This window comes from Saprolegnia parasitica (assembly GCF_000151545.1).
Source record: "Saprolegnia parasitica CBS 223.65 unplaced genomic scaffold supercont2.26, whole genome shotgun sequence".
NCBI lineage: Eukaryota > Oomycota > Saprolegniomycetes > Saprolegniales > Saprolegniaceae > Saprolegnia > Saprolegnia parasitica.
This window is the reverse complement of record NW_012156420.1, coordinates 192,499-210,522: the sequence shown is the minus strand read 5'-3', so window position 1 is coordinate 210,522 and position 18,024 is coordinate 192,499. Positions and strand designations below refer to the sequence as shown.

The window sequence follows — 18,024 nt, the reverse complement described above, 5'->3', positions numbered from 1 at the left end:
TCGAGCTCATACGAGGTGTGCTCAAGGGTTCCATGGTGTGCTGCGGGACTCACCTCTGACATGTGATATTCATCGACCATGTTATCGGATCTTGGAGGACATTGTGCGTTTGTAGCAATCGACGTGGCCGCATGCGTCCGTTCCGTTGCTGCGACGAGAGCCTAGGGCCGCTAGTCGACGTCTCGTCCCGCCTCCAGCTGCGCGAAGCCGTGCTTGTTGCCGACAGCAGCAGCATCGAGGCGCTGCAGTGGGCGGGCGGCTTGCCGTTCCTTCTCCAGAATCTTCAAATCGCGTCTGTCGTGCCGCTTGAAGACGTCGAGCGGTCGCCGGCCGCTGTCTTGAACCCGTTCCAGCTCGCGCGCCAGCCAAGCGTCGCTGTGCTGACATGCTCGGCCCTCGGCGACATCGAGGCGACACTGCGCGCGATGCTGCCGCACGTGACGCAGCTCGTCGTCTTGTCGACAATCCCGGAAGCGGCCCATGGCACGGCGTTCTCGTTCGAGGCCTTTCGCGCATCGCTCTTGCCTGCGACTGCCAAGGTCTACGTTGAGTACGTGCCCCTCATGTACGCACCGCTCAGCGAGAAAGATGGCGCCGACCCGAGCGTCTTTGTGCTCACGCACCCCACGTGCGCGGCCGCGTTTCCGCTCATGCGCACGCAGCTATCGGCGACGCCTGCGACGCACGTCAACGAGATTGCGCCGGCTGACATCCCGGAGGCTAGCCGCAAAGCGTTCAAGCTTCTCGCACAGGTCCTCGCCGGTATCCTCCTCCAGTGGCGCTTCCAGGTTGGTCTCGATTTGCTGAATCAAACTCATGGTGGACGCAGGTCAAAGACCGCATTTTCGCACTTGGTGGAACGTCGCTCAAGGTCGGCCACACACTGGTGCGCAAGGTCGTCCACTGCTCCGTGAACTCGTCGTGTGTACGTAGTTGCATACGCTGCACGAGATGCAAGGCGAGTGCACACCAGCAGACCTCAAGCAGCTGCAGCCAGCCCACTTGATTTTAATCGACCGGTACGTCGCCGCCGCACGTTGGACTCGAATGACATGATGTGCACAGGACGCTCGACCTTGCGACGCCGTCGTCGCATCAATTTTCGCTTCTGGATCGGATTCTACAGCAGCTCCCCAAGGCATCGACGCTACCTGTCGCGGTGCGACCATTCGATAGTTGTTGGTGTCGCTCAACCTACCTGTGTAGGAGCACATCACGCAGGTCGCGCCTCTGGACGCAGCGGCCGAGCTCGCGCCGAACCGTCTCTCTGTCCCCGCATCGGTGCGTCGTCTCTGTGCCCTAGGCGCCGCTGTACACACACGGTGTGTAGTGGCGTGGAGGCGTAAGCGTTTGCCACGGCCAAGACCCCACCGCCGCCGCCGCCGTGCGCAACCTTTTGAGCCACGGGCCCGTGAACGCGCTGCGAGAGCTCTCGACGAGTCTGCGCGCTGTCGCGATGGACCTTATCAAGTCCAAGGCGACGCCGACGCCGGAGAAAACGCCCAAGGACCAGCCGCTCCGCGGCCGTGACGTCGTCCAGCGATGGCTCGCGTGCATCGACGGCGCGTACGACCCCAAGGTGACGTGGCAGCACAAGAAGCTGCTGCAGCTTGGCCTCGCCGTGCTCGAGACAATGGGCCGAATGGAAGCCACGCAGGCGCTGTGGACACACGTGGCCAGCATTGAAAAGCGATATGCGCAGAGCCGCTTCCAGGGTGCGGCCGAGTGGATTCTTCCCGAGGTCGCCGACCTCGTCAACCATATCCTTTTCCCATGCATCTCCATATTGCAAAAGATCCATGCGAGCCTAACACAGATCCTTACATCACCGCGGGATCGATACGGCAAGGCATGGTGCTCGACGAGCCGCTGCTGTCGCTTGATGTGGTGTTGCAGCTCTTTGTCTACGCCTTTGCGATCGCTGGCAGCCACGAGATGGAAGACTACACGCGTGGCATGGTCCGGCAAGCGCTCCAGAAGGCCATTCTAGCCCACGTACGAAGAATCGCAACGTGCACACGTTGGATGTTGTGTTGTAGGACGGAAGCAGTGACCTCTTGCCGCAGGAGTTATGTCAGCTCTTGACGACTCGCAGCAGCACTAGCTGTGAAGCCCACGTGCCACTTGGCACCGAGGCGAGCCAAGACGACGACGACGGGTGGGGCTGGGACGACGATGCGGGCAAGGCCCCACCGTCGCCACCAGTCTCCGCATCACACGCGACGGTGGCCGCAGTCGACGCGTTTGTGGCGCATCTCGTACCCGTGCTCGAGGTCGGATCCGCCTTTTGGCTCGTCCTCACACGGCGGTAGGAGTGTGGACAGCTGTACCACGAAGTGGCTCCGACGCTCGCCAATGAGTTCGCTCTTGGACTGCTGCCGCAAGTCGTGGCGCAACTCGTGGACCCGTCGTGCCCGGCGATCAAGGACCTCCAGCACGTACGACCTTCAGTATGTGAACGTCTTGGCGTCAACCACCGTGTAGGTGACAGACGCCTCGGAGCAGCTCACACGCGCCGGCATCGACCTGCTCAAGACCGGTCTCAGGCACGCACGTCCAGTGTCAAACTTCCAACTGATCGTAGTATCTGCTAGTGTGTTTGGCTTGAGCGGCCAGGGCCTGAAGGGCGCACCGGCGGTTGTGCCACACCTCTCGACACCTGGAGCGGTCTGCGTCGTCTTTGTCATCGGCGGCATCTCGGCCCACGAAGTAGGCGCCATATCAAGTTGATACCTAACGCGGCGGCGTAGGTTCAGGCGATCGCAGACGTTATGAAGGGCCGGACGGACGTGCAACTCATTTTGGGCAGCACGACGCTATCGACACCGACGACGCTCTTGCGGCACCTCGTCGCGTCGTCGTAAATGCGCTGTACACTTGGCCGCGAGATCTCGCTCGAATTTAATCGTTGTTGTACGCCGCCATAATCTCTTCTAGTTGCCGAAACTACTTGCTGCCGTGCATCCAGCGGTAGATGGCCTCGGCCATGGCGTTGGAGCCGCGGGCGTCCGTCATGAATGCGTGCGGGAGGTCGACAGTCGTCGCGACGGCCTCGGGGAATGTCTGCGTCAAGTGCATCGCATGCGCCGTCGGGACCCAGTTGTCGACCTCGGAGAAGACGAGGCGCATCTTGTCCTGGTACGCGCCCATGAGCTCGTGATCAATGTCCTTGAGCTCGGCCATCTCGTGGCGCGCCATGTTGAGGACGTTCCGGATGACGTGGTGATTGAGCAGCGAGTGGGCGGCCGACTGCAACACCGCGCTTGGCCCGACAAAGAAAGGCAGGACCGCCTTGACGAGCGACGACGGAAGCCACTCGAAGGGACACACGAGCAGCGAGATGGGGTAGTAGAGGCGAAAGAAGGGCCCGAGGCGCCGGCCGCTTGCCGACTGCGCAATGTGCATCACTGCCGGCTGCAGCAAGACGACCTTGGAGACGCGGTGCGGGCAGTGCGCGAGCATGCCGAGCGCAATGTGCGCGCCGATCGAGTGGCCGACGAGGACGAGCTCGAGGAGCGGATTCGCCTTGAGCCGCGCGTCGATGTACGCGATCTTGTCCGATATCTGCGTCGAGAGGTCAAAGGTCCCGTTCCGGTGCAGCCACGGCATCGAGTGGCCCGTGTGCGAGAGGCCGACGACCTCGAACGAGCCGGCTCCAAGGGCATGCAGGTGACGCATCATGGGCTCGTAGAAGCCAGGCACACCGGGGTTTCCGGGCACGATAAGCACGAGCGTGTTTGTCGGCGCTGCCGCGGGCACGACGATCGTGTGCATGAGCCGGTCGTTGGCCAGCGAGACGATGCGGTCGCCCGCCACGGGCGTGAGCGGCCGCGCCTGGTAGAGCCATTTGCGCAGGAGCAGCGCCATTGAGGTGAGGGCAACGACGAGCCCGACTGCGACCGAAGGACCGACGTCGTCCGATGCCAATGCTTCCGAGCCAAACATCTTCGTAATCGCCAATGCTACGCTGGCAGCTGGTCATGCCCCGGTGCACAGTGAGAAAATCACAGCAGGCGAGGTGTGAAAACCGACCATGATCTGAGCACTGCAGACCTCTAATCACGTATTGGAGATCACATTCCATCGTCTGCGCTTTTGGTACACTCTGTCCCGCGCCGCTTGGCGTTGACAGTAGTGGATTGGTACCTGCACCATTTTGGCGGCACCGTACCCCGGTGTACACTTTGAATTTGAGTGGCGATCTTCGATGGACGACCTCACAGTGCGTCAAGACGTTAGGAGATTAGAGCTCCATTGCCAAACAAATTGAGGTCTTATCGGTAGTGTATGGAACTACGTAGTACCGGGCGGCTTACATTTAAGGTTATACTCTAGTAGTAGTAGTACTAGTACTAGTACATGGGATCCCGTCGGCCCTTGTCTGCGCCATACGTCCAGCAAACTGCAGCAGACTTCCACCCCAACTGCAGCGAACTTTCAACGTTCGTGGCATCGGTGCTTTACCCTCTCGTCGTCCACGACTGGCGCGTCTCTCCAAGATCGTCATTCGTCAGAATCGTTTTTACAACTCTCGCTGCGTTGTTTTCAGGGAATACCTCGCCACGCCTGGAATTTTTGCCGCAAAAACACCAAGTGTGGGTATGGCGCAGGTCGACGACGCCGAGCTGCGTCCGGGCCTCGCTCTCTACCGCCCACTCCCGACGCTGCTGCGCCTCGATGTCCTCCCATTCGGAATGCTCTATGCCACCTTTAGCGCGTGCGCGGCTGTGGCGCAGCGCGGCCATGGCTTTGCCGTCGGCCTCGCGCTCGTGGCCTGCACGCATGCGCTCACGTTCTTTGCGAGCGAATGGAGCCTTCGCGTCAAGTGCTTCGTGGCGTACTCGCGCATCTCCATTGCTGGCCTCTCGACGTACGACGACGTGGTCGTCAAGGTCGAGCCGGCCTTGCCGTCGCTGCCCGCGGAGCTTTGTCCGATTCGACGAGAGGCGCCGTCGCCCAAGCTGCAAGTGCAAAAGGTTCGTTTCCGCACTCTCGCAGCGCGTAATGGCGTTTGCAGGCGACAATACCGGTCCCCACGCTCTGGTTTGCCTACCAAAAGCTGCGCTTCTGCCTCGACACCTCCTTGACCGCGCCCGTGTGCTTCCGTCGACTCACGTACCCCATCAACAACGATCTGGCTGTGTACGTTGGCGCCAACGGCTACACGTCGCGCGTTGCGCTAGAAGCTGCTGGCTTGCGCTGGCAGAAGAACGAGTTTGAGATCCCGATGCCGGCCTTTTGGACGCTCCTCAAGCAGCACCTCGTCGCGCCCTTCTTCGTCTTTCAGGTGCACCCTAATGCTCTTAGCATCAGAGTGTGGATGTGCACGCTAGTTCTTCTGCATGCTGCTTTGGTGCATGGACGAGTACATGTACTACTCGCTGCTGACCATGGCGATGCTCGTGCTCTTCGAGTGCACGGTCGTCAAGCAGCGGCAGCACAACCTCGAGCTGCTCGCGCTCATGCAGCGGCCGCCGACGCTCGTCTACGCGTATCGAATGGTATGTTTGTTATAACAACACGCAATGGTGTCAAAAGCGTCCTAGACCAAGTGGCAACGCCTCTCGTCGACGGACCTCGTTCCGGGCGACCTCGTGTCGATCGGCCGCGCGACCGCGTTTGACGAGACGGACGACGTCGAGGGCGGCGTTGTCGCGCCGTGCGACCTCCTCCTTCTCCGCGGCGCGTGCGTGGTGAACGAGGCCATGCTCTCGGGCGAGTCGATTCCGCTGCGAAAGGAGCACGTCGACCCGCTCGAGTCCAGTGCGCTGCTCCTCAACGGACGGCACCGCAAACATGTGCTCTTTGGCGGCACCAAGGTAGCACGTGATTCTCGAGTCGACCGTCGCGTGCATCTCCATCTCCAGATCCTCCAACATACGCCGTACGCGCCGAGCGCCAGCGACCCACCGGACCACGGCTGCGTCGCGTTCGTCCTCCGCACGGGCTTTGGGACGACGCAGGTTGGACGTCAACGGCCGGTTGGATCTGCTCACGTTGTGCTGCGTAGGGCAAGATGCTGCGGACGATACTGCTGGCGTCGCCACACCTCTCGGCCAACAACACCGAGTCGCTGTGTTTTATCTTGTTTCTCGTCTGCTTCGCGCTCGCTGCGTCGCTCTACGTGCTGCTCGAGGTACTTCGAGCCATTCATTGCACACGACTCAAGAGAGGTAGGGCGCGGGCGACCCGACGCGCAGCAGCTACAAACTCTTCTTGCACTGCGTCATGATCATCACGTCGGTCGTGCCGCCCGAGCTGCCCATGGAGCTCTCGCTCGCCGTCACCAACTCGCTCCTCTCGCTCTCTCGCATGGACGTTTTCTGCACCGAGCCGTTCAAAATCCCAGTCGCAGGCAAGGTCGACGTCGTCTGCGTCGACAAGACGGGCACTCTCACGACGGACGCGCTCGCCCTCCGGGGTGTCGCGGGTCTCAGCGCCTCGTCGTTGCTCCCGCTTTCAGACCCGCGCACCCTTGTCTCTCCTGGGTCCCTGCCCATGGACGTCCAGATCGTCCTCGCGAGCTGCCACGCACTGGTACGACGCGATCATTGGCGCGAGCTCATGGCGCGTAGATTGTGCTCAACGGCGCCATCGCGGGCGACCCGCTGGAAAAGACGGTGCTCGCGCACCTAAACGACTGGACGCTGCACCAGCTCGACCGCGTCGCGGCGCGCTACCCGTTCAGCGTCCGATCGCTCCGCATCATCCATCGCTTTGGCTTCTCGTCCGAGCTGCGGCGCATGAGTGCACTCGTACGTCGCCCCATTTCGATTCCAAACAAGCGGGGACGAGCGCGTAGGTGCTGGTCGACGACGGTAGCGCCATCGGCCACGCGCGCGTCGTGTGCAAAGGCGCCCCCGAGGTCATGGAGCCGCTCTTCGCCCATGTAGTCGCATCCAAGTGGCGTACGTCTGACGCGCGGTAGGTGCCGTCGTACTACCGAGACGTGCACGAGCACTACGCTCGCAAAGGCGCGCGGGTGCTGGCGCTCGGTTTCAAGCGCGTGCCGATCTCGGACTTGGCGAGAACGCGCCACCTCGCCCGCGACGCCACCGAGACCAACTTGACGTTCGCCGGGTTTCTCGTCCTTGACTGCCCTCTGAAGCGTACAACGTACGATTGCGTGCATGATGTTTCTCACGACGCACGTAGCCGACTCGCGACGGGTCGTGCAAGACCTGCAGCTGGCCAACCACCGCGTCGTCATGGTCACCGGCGACAGCGCGCTCACCGCCAGCGACGTCGCGCGACAGGTTGTCTGCCTACTACTCCCGCAAGGATGTCATGATGACGTCAGGTGCATCTCTTGCCGCACGCAGAGACGCTGGTGCTGGAGCCCTCGACGAGTGGGCTTTTGTTCTGGACTTCTGCGACCGAGAAGTACCCGTTCACAGAAGCCGTACCGGATTGCCGGCCTGGACCACCGTCGCTCATATGTGCAACTAGACGCTGGCCACGCTGGCCGAGACGCACAACTTTTGCGTGCTCGGCAGCGCGGTCGCGAGCCTGTCGCCAACGTCGCTGCAAGCGCTGGCGCCGCTCACGCAAGTCTTTGCCCGCACGTCGCCCGATGAGAAGGCGCTCGTCCTCGCCGCCTTGAACGCGTACGTCCTAAATTCGCCACTCGATCCCGTCATCTTTGCTGCAGGGGCCGCAATATCACGGCCATGTGCGGCGACGGCACCAATGATGTTGGCGCGCTCGACGGCACCAATGATGTTGGCGCGCTCAAGAGGGCGCACGTCGGCATCTCGCTCGTGAACGGCCCGACGCGCCGGCGTCGCCGTTCACGTCGCGGGGCGAGAGTTTGCAGTGCGTCGTCGACGTCATTCGACAAGGCCGGTGCACGCTCGTGACGTCGCTGCAAATGTACAAGATCCTCGGCGTCAACTGCCTCGTCTCCGCGTACGTCCTCAGCGCCTTGTACGTCTACGGCGTCAAGCAGGGCGACACGCAGCTCACGTGCAGCGGGCTCCTCGTCGCGCTCTGCTTCCTCTTCCTCTCGTACGCCAAGCCCGCCTCGACTCTCAGCCACGAGCGTCCCGTGAGCCGCGTCTTTTGCGTGAGCGTTCTGAGCTCGATTCTGCTCCAGTTTGGCGTCCACCTCTGCAGCCTCGTGCTCGGCCTCTCGATCGCCGCGCCGCTTGTCGAGTGGAACGATCCGCGACTGCACGCTGACGCGAGCTTCACGCCCAATGCGCTCAACACACTCATGTTCCTCCTCGCGACGTGCATGCAAGTGACGACGTTCGTCGCCAACTACAAGGGCCGGCCCTTCATGGAGAGCTTCCGCGAGCACAAGCTTCTTGCGCGCTGCGCGTACGCTTCGTACGCGTTTGTTCTCGTCGCGCTCCTGGAGCTGTGGCCCGCCATGAACACGTGGCTTGAGCTCGTGCCGCTGGGATCAGATATGGTACTGCAGCGTCGTCGCCGGCACACAGTCGACTGAAAACGACGATTTTAGGTACAAGGCCAGGTGCTATGCCTCATGCTCTTTGATACGGTCGCCGTCCTCGCCCTCGAGCGCACGGTGCAAGTGCTCACGACGGCCTACCCCGAGTGGATGACTTAATGCATCGATGGGTCTTGCTACATCTTGGTATGGCTAGTACGCATGAGCTAATGCATTACCTGCGACTGGCGATGGCCAAGCCGCTCGCCCTCTCCGCGGCGGTAATGCTTGGCCGAACGCTGTTGGTCACTGCGTGACGCGCGCTGGGGTCGACACATCCATGGCGCCGAGGTCACCGTCCATGCTTGGGCGCGGTGAGGCAGCCTTGCGACCCAACCTCTCGGCTGCCTTGGCGCTCTGCAGCGACCCGTCGTGCATCCCATGGGCACGGGCCGTCCATCCTCCTTCTTCGACAACGTCACGCGATGGTATCCTGCCTCGATCGGCGATGCCATTGGGTATAATTGCGGTCAGTCAAGGCGCGGATTGGCCGAAATTAAGGAACGCCCCGGCTGGGGCGAATTATATTATTAATATGGCCGCCCACAACAAGTATCAGTCAGCGGGGACCATGGAGACGACGAAGCTGGCCGAGCTCCCGGCGCTGGCCGACGCGCCGCCCTCGGAGCGCATGAAGCTCTTCCGGCAGAAGCTGCGCCTCTGCTGCGTCGTGTATGACTTCAGCGACCCGAGGAAACAAGTCCGCGAAAAAGACGCCAAGCGGCTCGCGCTCCTCGAGCTCGTCCAGCTCCTCTCCGATGGCAAGGTCGCGTGGAGCCCGCAGATCGTCGAAGACCTCATGACATGCGTCGAGGCCAACATCAACCGGCCGCTCGGCGGCAAGCGTGTCGTGAAGAGCGCGGGCAAGGACAAGATCGAAGGTACACTCGACGGAGCGGCGACGCAACCTTGACACGCGTGCGGTAGGCGTCGACGAAGATGAGCCCGTGCTTGAAGAAGCATGGCCACACCTTCAACTCGTGTACGAGTTGCTGTACCGATTTGTGCTCGCCAAAGTCGACCCGAAGACCGCGAAGGACTACTTCTCGAAGCGCTTCATGCTGCAACTGCTCAACCTCTTCGACTCGGAGGACCCTCGCGAGCGTGACTACCTCAAGGTACTCCCTGAGAAGAAGGACAACTCGCTGAAGCAAGTGTATAGACCATCCTGCATCGCATTTACGGCAACTTTATGGCGCTCCGGTCCTTCATCCGCCGGTCCATCAACAACGTCTTCTTCACATTCATCTACGAGACGGGCCATTTCAACGGCGTCGTCGAGCTCCTGCAGATCCTCGGCAGCATCATCAATGGGTTTGCACTGCCGCTCAAGACGGAGCACCAAAAGTTCCTCGAGAAGGCTCTGATTCCGCTCCACAAGGTTGGCATCTCGCGTCGCGCCGATGTGGCTCAAGGGGTGTGTAGGCCTCGAACGTCGGGCAGTACCACCAGGAGCTTGCGTATTGCACTGCGCAGTTTGTCGAGAAGGACCCGACAACCGCAACGTCCATCATCCTGGGCCTCCTGCGTTTTTGGCCCGTCACGGCGAGCGCCAAGGAGGTACTGCGCTCTCTTTTGTGCCCAACTTGAACCAGCCCCATTAGATTCTCTTCCTGAACGAGCTCGAGGAGATCATCGAGTTAATACAACCCGAACAGTTTGCTCAAGTCGGACGCCGTCGTGACGCGGAAGGCCAAGCTCACGATTGATTGTAGGTCATGCGGCCGCTCTTCCTTCAGATTGGTCGTTCCATCACGAGCCCGCACTTCCAGGTGTCGCAGCGCGCCTTGTACCTCTGGAACAACGAGTCGCTCGTGAACCTCGTCGCCGTGCACCGCGTGGAGATCTTGCCCATGATCTTTGGCTCTTTGTACCACAACTGCGACAACCACTGGCACACGTACGCCCGTAGTCTTGGGTACCTCGGGCCATCGTCTGTCGTAGAACGGTGCAAAGCCTCACGTTCAACGTCCTCAAGCTCTTCATGGAGATGGACTCGCAGCTCTTTGACCAGTGTTCGGCGCAGCTCGTGGACCGCGAGAACAAGTACGACATCATTCCTCGTTGGCATCGTCGTGACGCTGGCGTAGGAAGCAGCAGGTGTGCGATGACCGGCTGCGTCGATGGCAGCAGCTTGAACAGCGCGTGCAGCCCTTCCGCCAGCAAGTGCGCTAAGCCTCGCCTTTCGTGGCGGCTCCTCTCTACGACCTTTTCTTGCATTCTCAATCTCGGGTTCTTGTATTACGTCGACGCTTTCATCATAAAGTTGGGGTCTCGTCGGTACTTGGCTTCAAAGCGCTCGATCCAGCGGTCGAGAAGGTTCGTCGGGATGACCATGAGCGATCGATCCGTGCTCGTTGAGAACGACGACATGAAGTTGAAGAGGTCCACCGCGATCTTGTGGGCAAAAGCCTTGCGCTCCGTGAGGCCGCTGGCTTCAATCCCGAGGTTCTTGACGTTGTCAACGCTACGCATGACGCAGTCCATGAGATCTGCAGCAGCTAAGTGATACGTACGGCTCGATGGAGACGCCGACTTGGATGACGGGCTGGTTGGCCACGTCCGGGTGCGTCGGCCACGACGTGCGAAAGATGGCGCTGGGCTTCTCGGCAAAGACGCTGCCGAGGAGCTGCCAGTTCTGCAAGTGCGGCACCGCAAAGTACAACACCGCTACGCCCACGTCAGTGCACCGCAGCCAGAAGAGGCGGCGTAGTACCGGCGTAGCCCAGCGGCACGGGCGAGTGCGGGAGGAGGAAGAACGTGATGTCGGTGACCTGCTCCGGGTATGGCACGTCGACGACGAACTGCGTCGGGCTGATCTCCCTACACGCACAGATCCACGTCATTCCCGCATCCTTGTCCATATCCAAACGCACGCAAAGTCCGTCACGACGGGCCGCCCCGCGATCACCATGCCAAACTGCGCCATCGGGTCAATATGGATATGACCAACGTCCGGTGTACTATACCGGATACACGGGCTCATCGTATCCGGATTCGAGAGAATTCTGGACTTGGCTTTGTCAAGTTGAAGTTGCATATTGCGGTCGATCCTTGTTTCAACATGATGATGACAAGCGTGCTATTAACGTTAGGCGTGTTGCGGGCCTCGACCATCACGAGGATGTCGTCCGAAGTGTTGGACGACAGCATCGGCGACGGTCCGCTCTCGAGCAGCGTCTCTTGGAGCTGCGCGAACGATGGATGCTGCAGCGACCGGCGGTGTCGGCGCTTCCGAATGCACAGGACGGCGATGATGACGAGACAGACGCCAACGACGACGATGCCCACTACAATAACGTACGTCCACCACGCCCAGAAGAAGCACGGCTTGGTGCCAGGCCAGCCACCGCTCACGAGGCTTCCGCTGCGCGTCGCCGGCGCCATGCACTCGCACCACGAACCGCCGCCTTGAGTTGTAATCGACTTGCTCGAGCTGGCCTTGTTGGCGCAGTTGTCGGCGACCGCAAAGCCCATGCGGGCACCCGCTCGATCGTGCACAATGTACAGACCGTCCATAAAGACGTTGCCGAGCATCGAGCCCGAGCCTTCCGAGATGCCGAAGATGCGGCAGTTGACTGTCGCAAAGCCGTTGGATGCCGCGAGCGGCCGCCAGTAGTATGTGGACGGGATCGTCACAGTAATTTGCTCGCCGGAACTTCCTTCCAGCGCAAGCGAAATCGAGATCGACGGCAAGTTCAGTAGCGGTGACGTCAGATCAGACGGGTCGCAGTAGCTCTCGCAGCACACGACGCTGTCGCTAAAGTAGCTCAGCGGAAAAGACGGGATCGCAGCCAGCGTCGCAGTGCGGATCTCGGCCAGCAGCGCCGTATAGGCTTGCGTCGGCAAGATGAGGTTGCTCGTGCCCGAGTCGACAATGGCCTACGTTACGTGAGATGCACAAGAGCCTTTGCACCGCGTACTTTGGGCGTGTTGAGCACGGCGCACGGAAGGTTGAGGGTGCGATTCCCGAAGCCCATGGCGGTCAGGACCACGACATACCACTTTTTCTACGCACTGGTTTTGGGTCTTGAATGACACAATCAAGCACGAACAACGACGAGCGGCGAGTAATGGATAGGGCCGCGATAGAGCTGCGTATTGGACGCTTGGATACCGCCAAGCACTACATGAGTACCGTTCGATCTCAATGGCTCGTAGGTTGGTGGTGACGCTGTACCGAGTTGGCCCGCGATGGGTAAATGACCACTGACGTGTGGCTGCAGAACGCCGCAGAGCTGGAGACCAAACACGTCGGCGATAATTTTGTTCTGGACCATGGATTCAAGGATGGTCGGCGGCGGGTTGCTCATGGGCTACAGCACGCTTCGTACGCCGTCGTCAAGAGCACAAGTATGTACCTCGGCGATCGAGCGAAAAGCCAAGCCCACGATGCCATCAAAGGTGCCGTCAAAAAAATTGTTTTGCGTCGAGATCGTTGCAAACGGAATGTTGGGCAGCGCCGATACATTGCTCGACGACATTGTGTCTTGGACCATATTGCCTCTAGCACCGCATACCGCATAACACGCAATCACGCAATCACGCACCATCGTACCTCCAGGAGCCGACGACGTAGCTGACATCGACGGCGTCATTCTTGGCATTCGCCTTGCAGGTGCTCGACGCAGCGCAGTTGAAGAGGCGCAGAGAGTTGAGACCGCTGCAGCAGCTTGCCGACGCCACCGCCAAATTTGACGAGCCCGTATCGATGAGCAATTTGAATGTGTTCTAAAGCACGTTGGTATTGCAGACTGGATGGCGTCGAGGCGTACATTAGCCGATGCCTTGGGCGCTGCATTCGAGTAGGTTGGTTGGCCGATCGTGATGCGCATGTAGTAGGCTAGTAGAGCGCGGTGCTGGCTAACGCTGTTATGTGGACACCACTTACATATGCCAGATGAGATGCCGTAGAGGTTCTCTTGGTAGACATCCGTGGCGCGGACGTAGGCCATCGCTAGCAGCACCAGCCAGCTGCGAAGGTCTCGACGCAGCATCGTGTCGGTTACCGCGGGCTTGGTTTTAGTGGCTGTTTTAAACTATAGACGTTTTTTTCCAAAATCATGCGTTTTAACCGTTTTGTCGAATCATTTTGGTAGTCCAACACCAGGTCTGACGCTAGGCGCGATCGGTGCTATACGTCGCTGTATACACTGCAGTAGGTGTTGACACAGCAAGTCGTCCATTTTGTTTGTTCGTGCTCATTTAACATGGAGCACGTTTTGTACCAAACAAGAATGGTCGTCCGAGAGTTTTAAACAGTCGTGCTGCAATAGCCAATGGCCTCACGTTCTGTGCAAGTTTCAACCAACTTTTGACCAATCGGCGAGCATACATGCACCCAATCCAGAGCGTCGAGGTCGGCAGTTCTAGCCAATCACCGGCGTTCCTGCCAGGCGAATCTCGGCATCTTTTACTTCGTTCATTTCTATACTAAAATCTAGTCAAGATTTGGCATCTGCGTTCTATTTGACTCTGGCGTGGCCAGCCGGTCTTGTGACAGGGACAAAGACCGACGAGCGACGATGGCGATGCACCGGACCTGGTGCATGCTGCTAGCATGGATGGCGCTAGCCCTAGCGCTCTCCAAGGACGAGCTCTGCGCGGTAGACATTGACTACTCGCAGCGCATGCTGCGGCTTGTGGACGTCGCGCCTGAGGCCGCAGCGCCGCGTGTGCTCTGCTTTGTCAATACAATCTCGGTGCACCACGACTCGCGCGTCAAAGCCGTTCGCGTGCGTTTCTACTCGCCCTCTTCCCGTAGCGCTCATCTGTGCTCGCGTAGGACACGTGGGGCCAGCGCTGCACGAAGCTGCTCTTCTTCAGCAACGCGACCGACCCTGCGCACGACGACATTGTCGAGCTCGACGTGCCCGCCGACCACAACCACTTGTGGCAGAAGCACAAGGCAACGCTCGCTTATATCTGGAAGACGTATCGGCACGACTTTGACTGGTTCTACAAGGCCGACGACGACGCGTACGTCGTGTACGAGAACCTGCTTGCGTTTTGCGCCAGCCGCAGGTCGTCATGGAGATGGAGCTCAAGCCGCTGCAGTTTGGTCACCGGTATAGCTTGACGAGCGACCTCATTGACTACTACATCGTCAACAAGAAGCTCCTGAGCGAGTACAAGAAGCGCACGCACCGCTGGGTCTTCAACTCGGGCGGCCCTGGGTACGTGCTGCGGCGACTGCCAGAGAAGAACGCTCACAACGTCTTTCTAGCTATGCCATGAACAAGCTCTACATGCAAAAGGTCGTCGAGTCCATGCACGAAGAGACGTGCTTGTCGGACAAGTACTGCGAGATGCTGCCGGACGACGCAGCGATTTCGTTTTGCATGGTCTTCCACGACACGCATCCGCCCAACACTCGGGATTTGTTTGGTCGCGAGCGCTGGCACGCCGACAAGCCCCGCGGTAGAGTTGCAAGTGTTTTTTCTAGCATTTTACACTTGGTTCTAGGCATCTACTACACGAACCCCAACCAACCCGACTACTGGATCGTCCAGTACCATCGCGACATTGGCGGTCTTCAGTGGAAAGACGACTGCTGCTCGTCCGAAAGCGTCGCGTTTCACTACATCTTGCCCGAGCTCATGTACCACATTGAGCGCCAGCTGTACTACTGCCGCAGCAGCGCGCCAGACCTGGAGAGCTTCAACGCAGCGACCGGACTCCACGTCTCGGACCAGATCCTCGTGCCAGCCGAGCTCGCTATCGACTATGGTCCGTTCCCTGTCGACGATCTCTAGACGTGGTGGTGAATCTTGAACATCGAAAATGTGTCGTTCATATGACCCGATCGATGGTGATGTGGTGCGAGGACGAGCCATGGTCGAGGATGGCGTCAGCAAAGATAGATACTCATTCATCTTCAATAGCGACAACTTATGGTCCACGAGATGACTGACCTCTGCATAAACAGCAGGGACCCATCATTAGTGGGGGCCCATGAGTCATGAGTCATTTTCGGGTTGCCAAGGACGAGTGATGAGCACAACCTGGTCGTTCGCGATATACCGTCGGTACTGGGTACTGGGCACCCAGACAAGGTGGTCAAATCACGCGCATCCCCATCATGAGTCCCACACGACAGGCTTGCAGACTCATCGAGCACAACGTCGACCGAGACCCACTCTACCGACTACCGACGTGCTATATAATTTTGATGCAGTTCGTCTATTGCGGCACGCTGGAACCTACTAGCCTGCGACGAAAAGCAAAATGGGATCGAGAAGACATTGGCGAAATCGTGTGGGGCGCAACACCAAACCATAGATTCAGGCGAACTCGGATTTGACAGCTGGCACGTTGTGCGTCCGCCACGTACTCGCCTCTCGTGCCGCCACGTCATGTTCTTTGTCACTGAACCGATGCTGGGCAGATTCTTGCGCCGCATCGACGCATCGGAGGTTTCTGAGAGGGGTTGTGGTATCTCCGAGGTGATGGCTCAAGTCTTCGTTGACCAGATATTAATATTGAATAAATTATGTACCGACAGCGGACTGCGATCGCCCGGTCTTCTACGACGATGTAGAACTACGACGCTTCTACTTTTTGGCTTTGCCGCCGTGAGCCCAGCAGTAGCCGCCGGTCTTGGGGCCTTTTGCGCACCCTTCCTTGAGGCACATGCGCTTCCCGCCGTGGCTCCAGCAGACGCCGTACTTGCGCGACGCGTTGTGGCAGCCCAGCACCGTGCAGCGCTTCCCACCGCCGTGACTAATACAGTGGCCCATGCTGACCGCGTGCTTGGCGCAGCCGTCCTTGGCGCAGCGAATGCCGCCGCCGTGGGCGATGCAGACGCCGCCGGCCTTGGCCCGTTTGGCGCAGCCGTGGACGGAGCAGAGCTTGATGCCCACGTCGTTGCGCTTGATGGGCTTGGTGTACGGCGAGTGCGTCGGCGTTAGCAGGGTTTCGCGAAGCGGCGGCAGCTGCGGCGAGCTCACGCGGGGTGAGGCCGTTGCGTGGTTGCGAAAGACGACGTCAAAGGCGGGGAGGAGGCGCGGCGACGCGACGCACTCCATGACGCTCATTGGGCTCGGGAGGCTCGGGAAGTCGTGCGCGTGGAGGCGGCTGTACGACAGTGTCATGAGCATGCTTGGGCGCTGCATGGTGAAATCCAATCTGACCGACGAACGCCACGCGTGTCGAAAATTCTCGTCCTTTGGCATGTATCGGTTCTCTGCTTGGAGGACTTTATTTTATTTCTTCGTCCTTGCTACAGTTACGAGGGCATCAACTTTAAAAATGCGCTGGGAGCATCACTGCAATCCCCATGCTACTGGCGGATCGCGACATGCACCAATCGGCGGGCGCGACGCTGCCGCCGCGCCAATCCGAATCGGCGAAGAAGCACCGCTTCAACTACGCGAATCCAAGCACCAAAGATCGCATTTCCAAGGTGCTTCTCGCTACTGTCTCAATTAACGCGAGCTTTCTTGCCCTCGTCCACCTTCGGTTGGCCGCATTGGCTCGAACAGGGCGTGAGAGGTAATTTGGTGCAACTTGGAGTATCTATCTGTCTGGTTTCGCCCAGAGGCCTCGAGTAGCTCGCAGCTGTGGGAGTGTGTCCTGGGCGACAGTTGGCCGAGGAATCCGCCGAGGCTGAAATTTGGTGTTTGGATTCGAAAGCCAAAGGTGAGAAAGACCACGGGTTGCTCAGCCTGCTTTGCCATCGTTACCAGCGCGCTGCGATCGCATGCGCCGAGAGATATACGGCCGACGAAACGAGTCGCAGGAAGCAGAGAGTGGCAACCGCGCTAGCATTCCTCCCTTCTTCGGTGCCGCAAAAAGCGAACGTTCAACTTTTTCGCGGTGCAGAAGCCCGAATCATGTTCTCGGGGCTTCGAATTCCATCCCGACCAAGCAAGCCGAGGGCAACTTCAAGGTCGACTGGCTCCACGTCGTGGCAACACTACCAGCGAAGCGGGCCAAAGCTGTCATTTCCTCGAGAGTACACCATGAATAGCGAACCTCGACCCGAGGTCGATCGCACGTTTCTTCAAAAGGGGACATTGAAGGAGGCGAGGTCCCGCCTTTGCTGTGGCCACCCTGCGTCAAGGGGTATTCGAGGCAAAGCGATCGACGTTTTGCGCCGAGTTGAACCCAAGCCACACGATTGAACACGATGCATCAGTGGCGACGGAATGCATCAGTGGCGACGGAATGCATCAGTGGCGATGGGGTGTACTCCCAACGGGAGGGAGTGCTCGTTAGCCTCCGGTGCCGCCTCGAGCGAGCTCGCTGCAAGACCAATGGCCACCATACAGTATTGAATGATTGATGAAACCGCCACCGTTGGCCGTTGACGCGCCATGTATTCGCGCGCCATATTAGTTTGCGGCTCGCAGTACTCAACGCCATGCCGCCAACGCACATGACGCCGCAGCTGCGGCGACAGCTCTCGGACGAAGCCCGTCGTCTCTTCCTCGAGGCCCACGCGTCACCGCCGACGACGCCGTTGCCGCGCGCGTTTCAGGACATGCGCTGCCACCTCCTCATCGAGTGCCGTGCTTCGCGGCGCTTGCTCGTGCAGCTCGTGGCGTCTGGGGGCTGCTACATGTTTC

General features: G+C 59.7%; 7 protein-coding genes across 7 annotated transcripts; 4 read left to right on the top strand and 3 right to left on the bottom strand.

The window, feature by feature from the left end:
• Nucleotides 1–103: 103 nt before the first annotated feature.
• On the top strand, nucleotides 104–2,942 carry SPRG_07189 (hypothetical protein). Its single transcript, XM_012345983.1, has 12 exons — nucleotides 104–788; nucleotides 830–886; nucleotides 934–1,019; nucleotides 1,066–1,159; nucleotides 1,207–1,281; nucleotides 1,331–1,760; nucleotides 1,844–1,995; nucleotides 2,040–2,273; nucleotides 2,313–2,438; nucleotides 2,485–2,546; nucleotides 2,595–2,709; nucleotides 2,751–2,942. The coding sequence occupies exons 1-12, from the start codon at nucleotides 132–134 to the stop codon at nucleotides 2,862–2,864; spliced, it is 2,202 nt and encodes a 733-aa protein (XP_012201373.1). The 5' UTR covers nucleotides 104–131; the 3' UTR covers nucleotides 2,865–2,942.
• Nucleotides 2,855–3,945, bottom strand: SPRG_07188 (hypothetical protein; the record flags this gene model as incomplete). Its single annotated transcript, XM_012345982.1, has 1 exon — nucleotides 2,855–3,945. One exon carries the CDS (start codon nucleotides 3,943–3,945, stop codon nucleotides 2,947–2,949), a length of 999 nt encoding a protein of 332 aa, XP_012201372.1. The 3' UTR covers nucleotides 2,855–2,946.
• A 656-nt stretch (nucleotides 3,946–4,601) lies between these two features.
• On the top strand, nucleotides 4,602–8,575 carry SPRG_07187 (hypothetical protein; the record flags this gene model as incomplete). The annotated part of the gene is made up of 16 exons (XM_012345981.1): nucleotides 4,602–4,976; nucleotides 5,018–5,287; nucleotides 5,334–5,501; nucleotides 5,547–5,819; nucleotides 5,868–5,963; nucleotides 6,011–6,136; nucleotides 6,178–6,537; nucleotides 6,576–6,755; nucleotides 6,803–6,889; nucleotides 6,929–7,109; nucleotides 7,156–7,256; nucleotides 7,301–7,402; nucleotides 7,450–7,607; nucleotides 7,652–7,788; nucleotides 7,842–8,416; nucleotides 8,468–8,575. The coding sequence occupies 16 exons, from the start codon at nucleotides 4,602–4,604 to the stop codon at nucleotides 8,573–8,575; spliced, it is 3,297 nt and encodes a 1,098-aa protein (XP_012201371.1).
• A 415-nt stretch (nucleotides 8,576–8,990) lies between these two features.
• SPRG_07186 (hypothetical protein) lies at nucleotides 8,991–10,630 on the top strand (the record flags this gene model as incomplete). The annotated part of the gene is made up of 8 exons (XM_012345980.1): nucleotides 8,991–9,336; nucleotides 9,383–9,573; nucleotides 9,618–9,836; nucleotides 9,881–10,015; nucleotides 10,060–10,122; nucleotides 10,171–10,355; nucleotides 10,400–10,501; nucleotides 10,546–10,630. The coding sequence occupies 8 exons, from the start codon at nucleotides 8,991–8,993 to the stop codon at nucleotides 10,628–10,630; spliced, it is 1,326 nt and encodes a 441-aa protein (XP_012201370.1).
• On the bottom strand, nucleotides 10,619–13,452 carry SPRG_07185 (hypothetical protein; the record flags this gene model as incomplete). Its single annotated transcript, XM_012345979.1, has 11 exons — nucleotides 10,619–10,922; nucleotides 10,972–11,125; nucleotides 11,172–11,278; nucleotides 11,332–11,375; nucleotides 11,546–12,337; nucleotides 12,379–12,465; nucleotides 12,511–12,771; nucleotides 12,817–12,961; nucleotides 13,014–13,186; nucleotides 13,231–13,298; nucleotides 13,347–13,452. 11 exons carry the CDS (start codon nucleotides 13,450–13,452, stop codon nucleotides 10,697–10,699), a joined length of 2,163 nt encoding a protein of 720 aa, XP_012201369.1. The 3' UTR covers nucleotides 10,619–10,696.
• Nucleotides 13,453–14,019: 567 nt separating this feature from the next.
• On the top strand, nucleotides 14,020–15,210 carry SPRG_07184 (hypothetical protein; the record flags this gene model as incomplete). Its single annotated transcript, XM_012345978.1, has 5 exons — nucleotides 14,020–14,190; nucleotides 14,241–14,441; nucleotides 14,474–14,631; nucleotides 14,682–14,875; nucleotides 14,921–15,210. 5 exons carry the CDS (start codon nucleotides 14,020–14,022, stop codon nucleotides 15,208–15,210), a joined length of 1,014 nt encoding a protein of 337 aa, XP_012201368.1.
• Nucleotides 15,211–15,973: 763 nt separating this feature from the next.
• Nucleotides 15,974–16,584, bottom strand: SPRG_07183 (hypothetical protein). The gene has a single exon (XM_012345977.1). The coding sequence runs from the start codon at nucleotides 16,567–16,569 to the stop codon at nucleotides 16,009–16,011; it is 561 nt and encodes a 186-aa protein (XP_012201367.1). The 5' UTR covers nucleotides 16,570–16,584; the 3' UTR covers nucleotides 15,974–16,008.
• Between the last annotated feature and the right edge of the window lie 1,440 nt (nucleotides 16,585–18,024).

Excerpts from the sequence above, each read along its gene's own strand:
- SPRG_07189 (XM_012345983.1), top strand. The coding sequence starts at position 132 with ATGCGTCCGTTCCGTTGCTGCGACGAGAGCCTAGGGCCGCTAGTCGAC. Across the intron at positions 1,996-2,039 it reads AGAAGGCCATTCTAGCCCAC|GACGGAAGCAGTGACCTCTT; the intron begins GTACGAAGAATC and ends GTTGTGTTGTAG. Across the intron at positions 2,439-2,484 it reads CGATCAAGGACCTCCAGCAC|GTGACAGACGCCTCGGAGCA; the intron begins GTACGACCTTCA and ends ACCACCGTGTAG.
- SPRG_07183 (XM_012345977.1), bottom strand. The coding sequence starts at position 16,569 with ATGCAGCGCCCAAGCATGCTCATGACACTGTCGTACAGCCGCCTCCAC.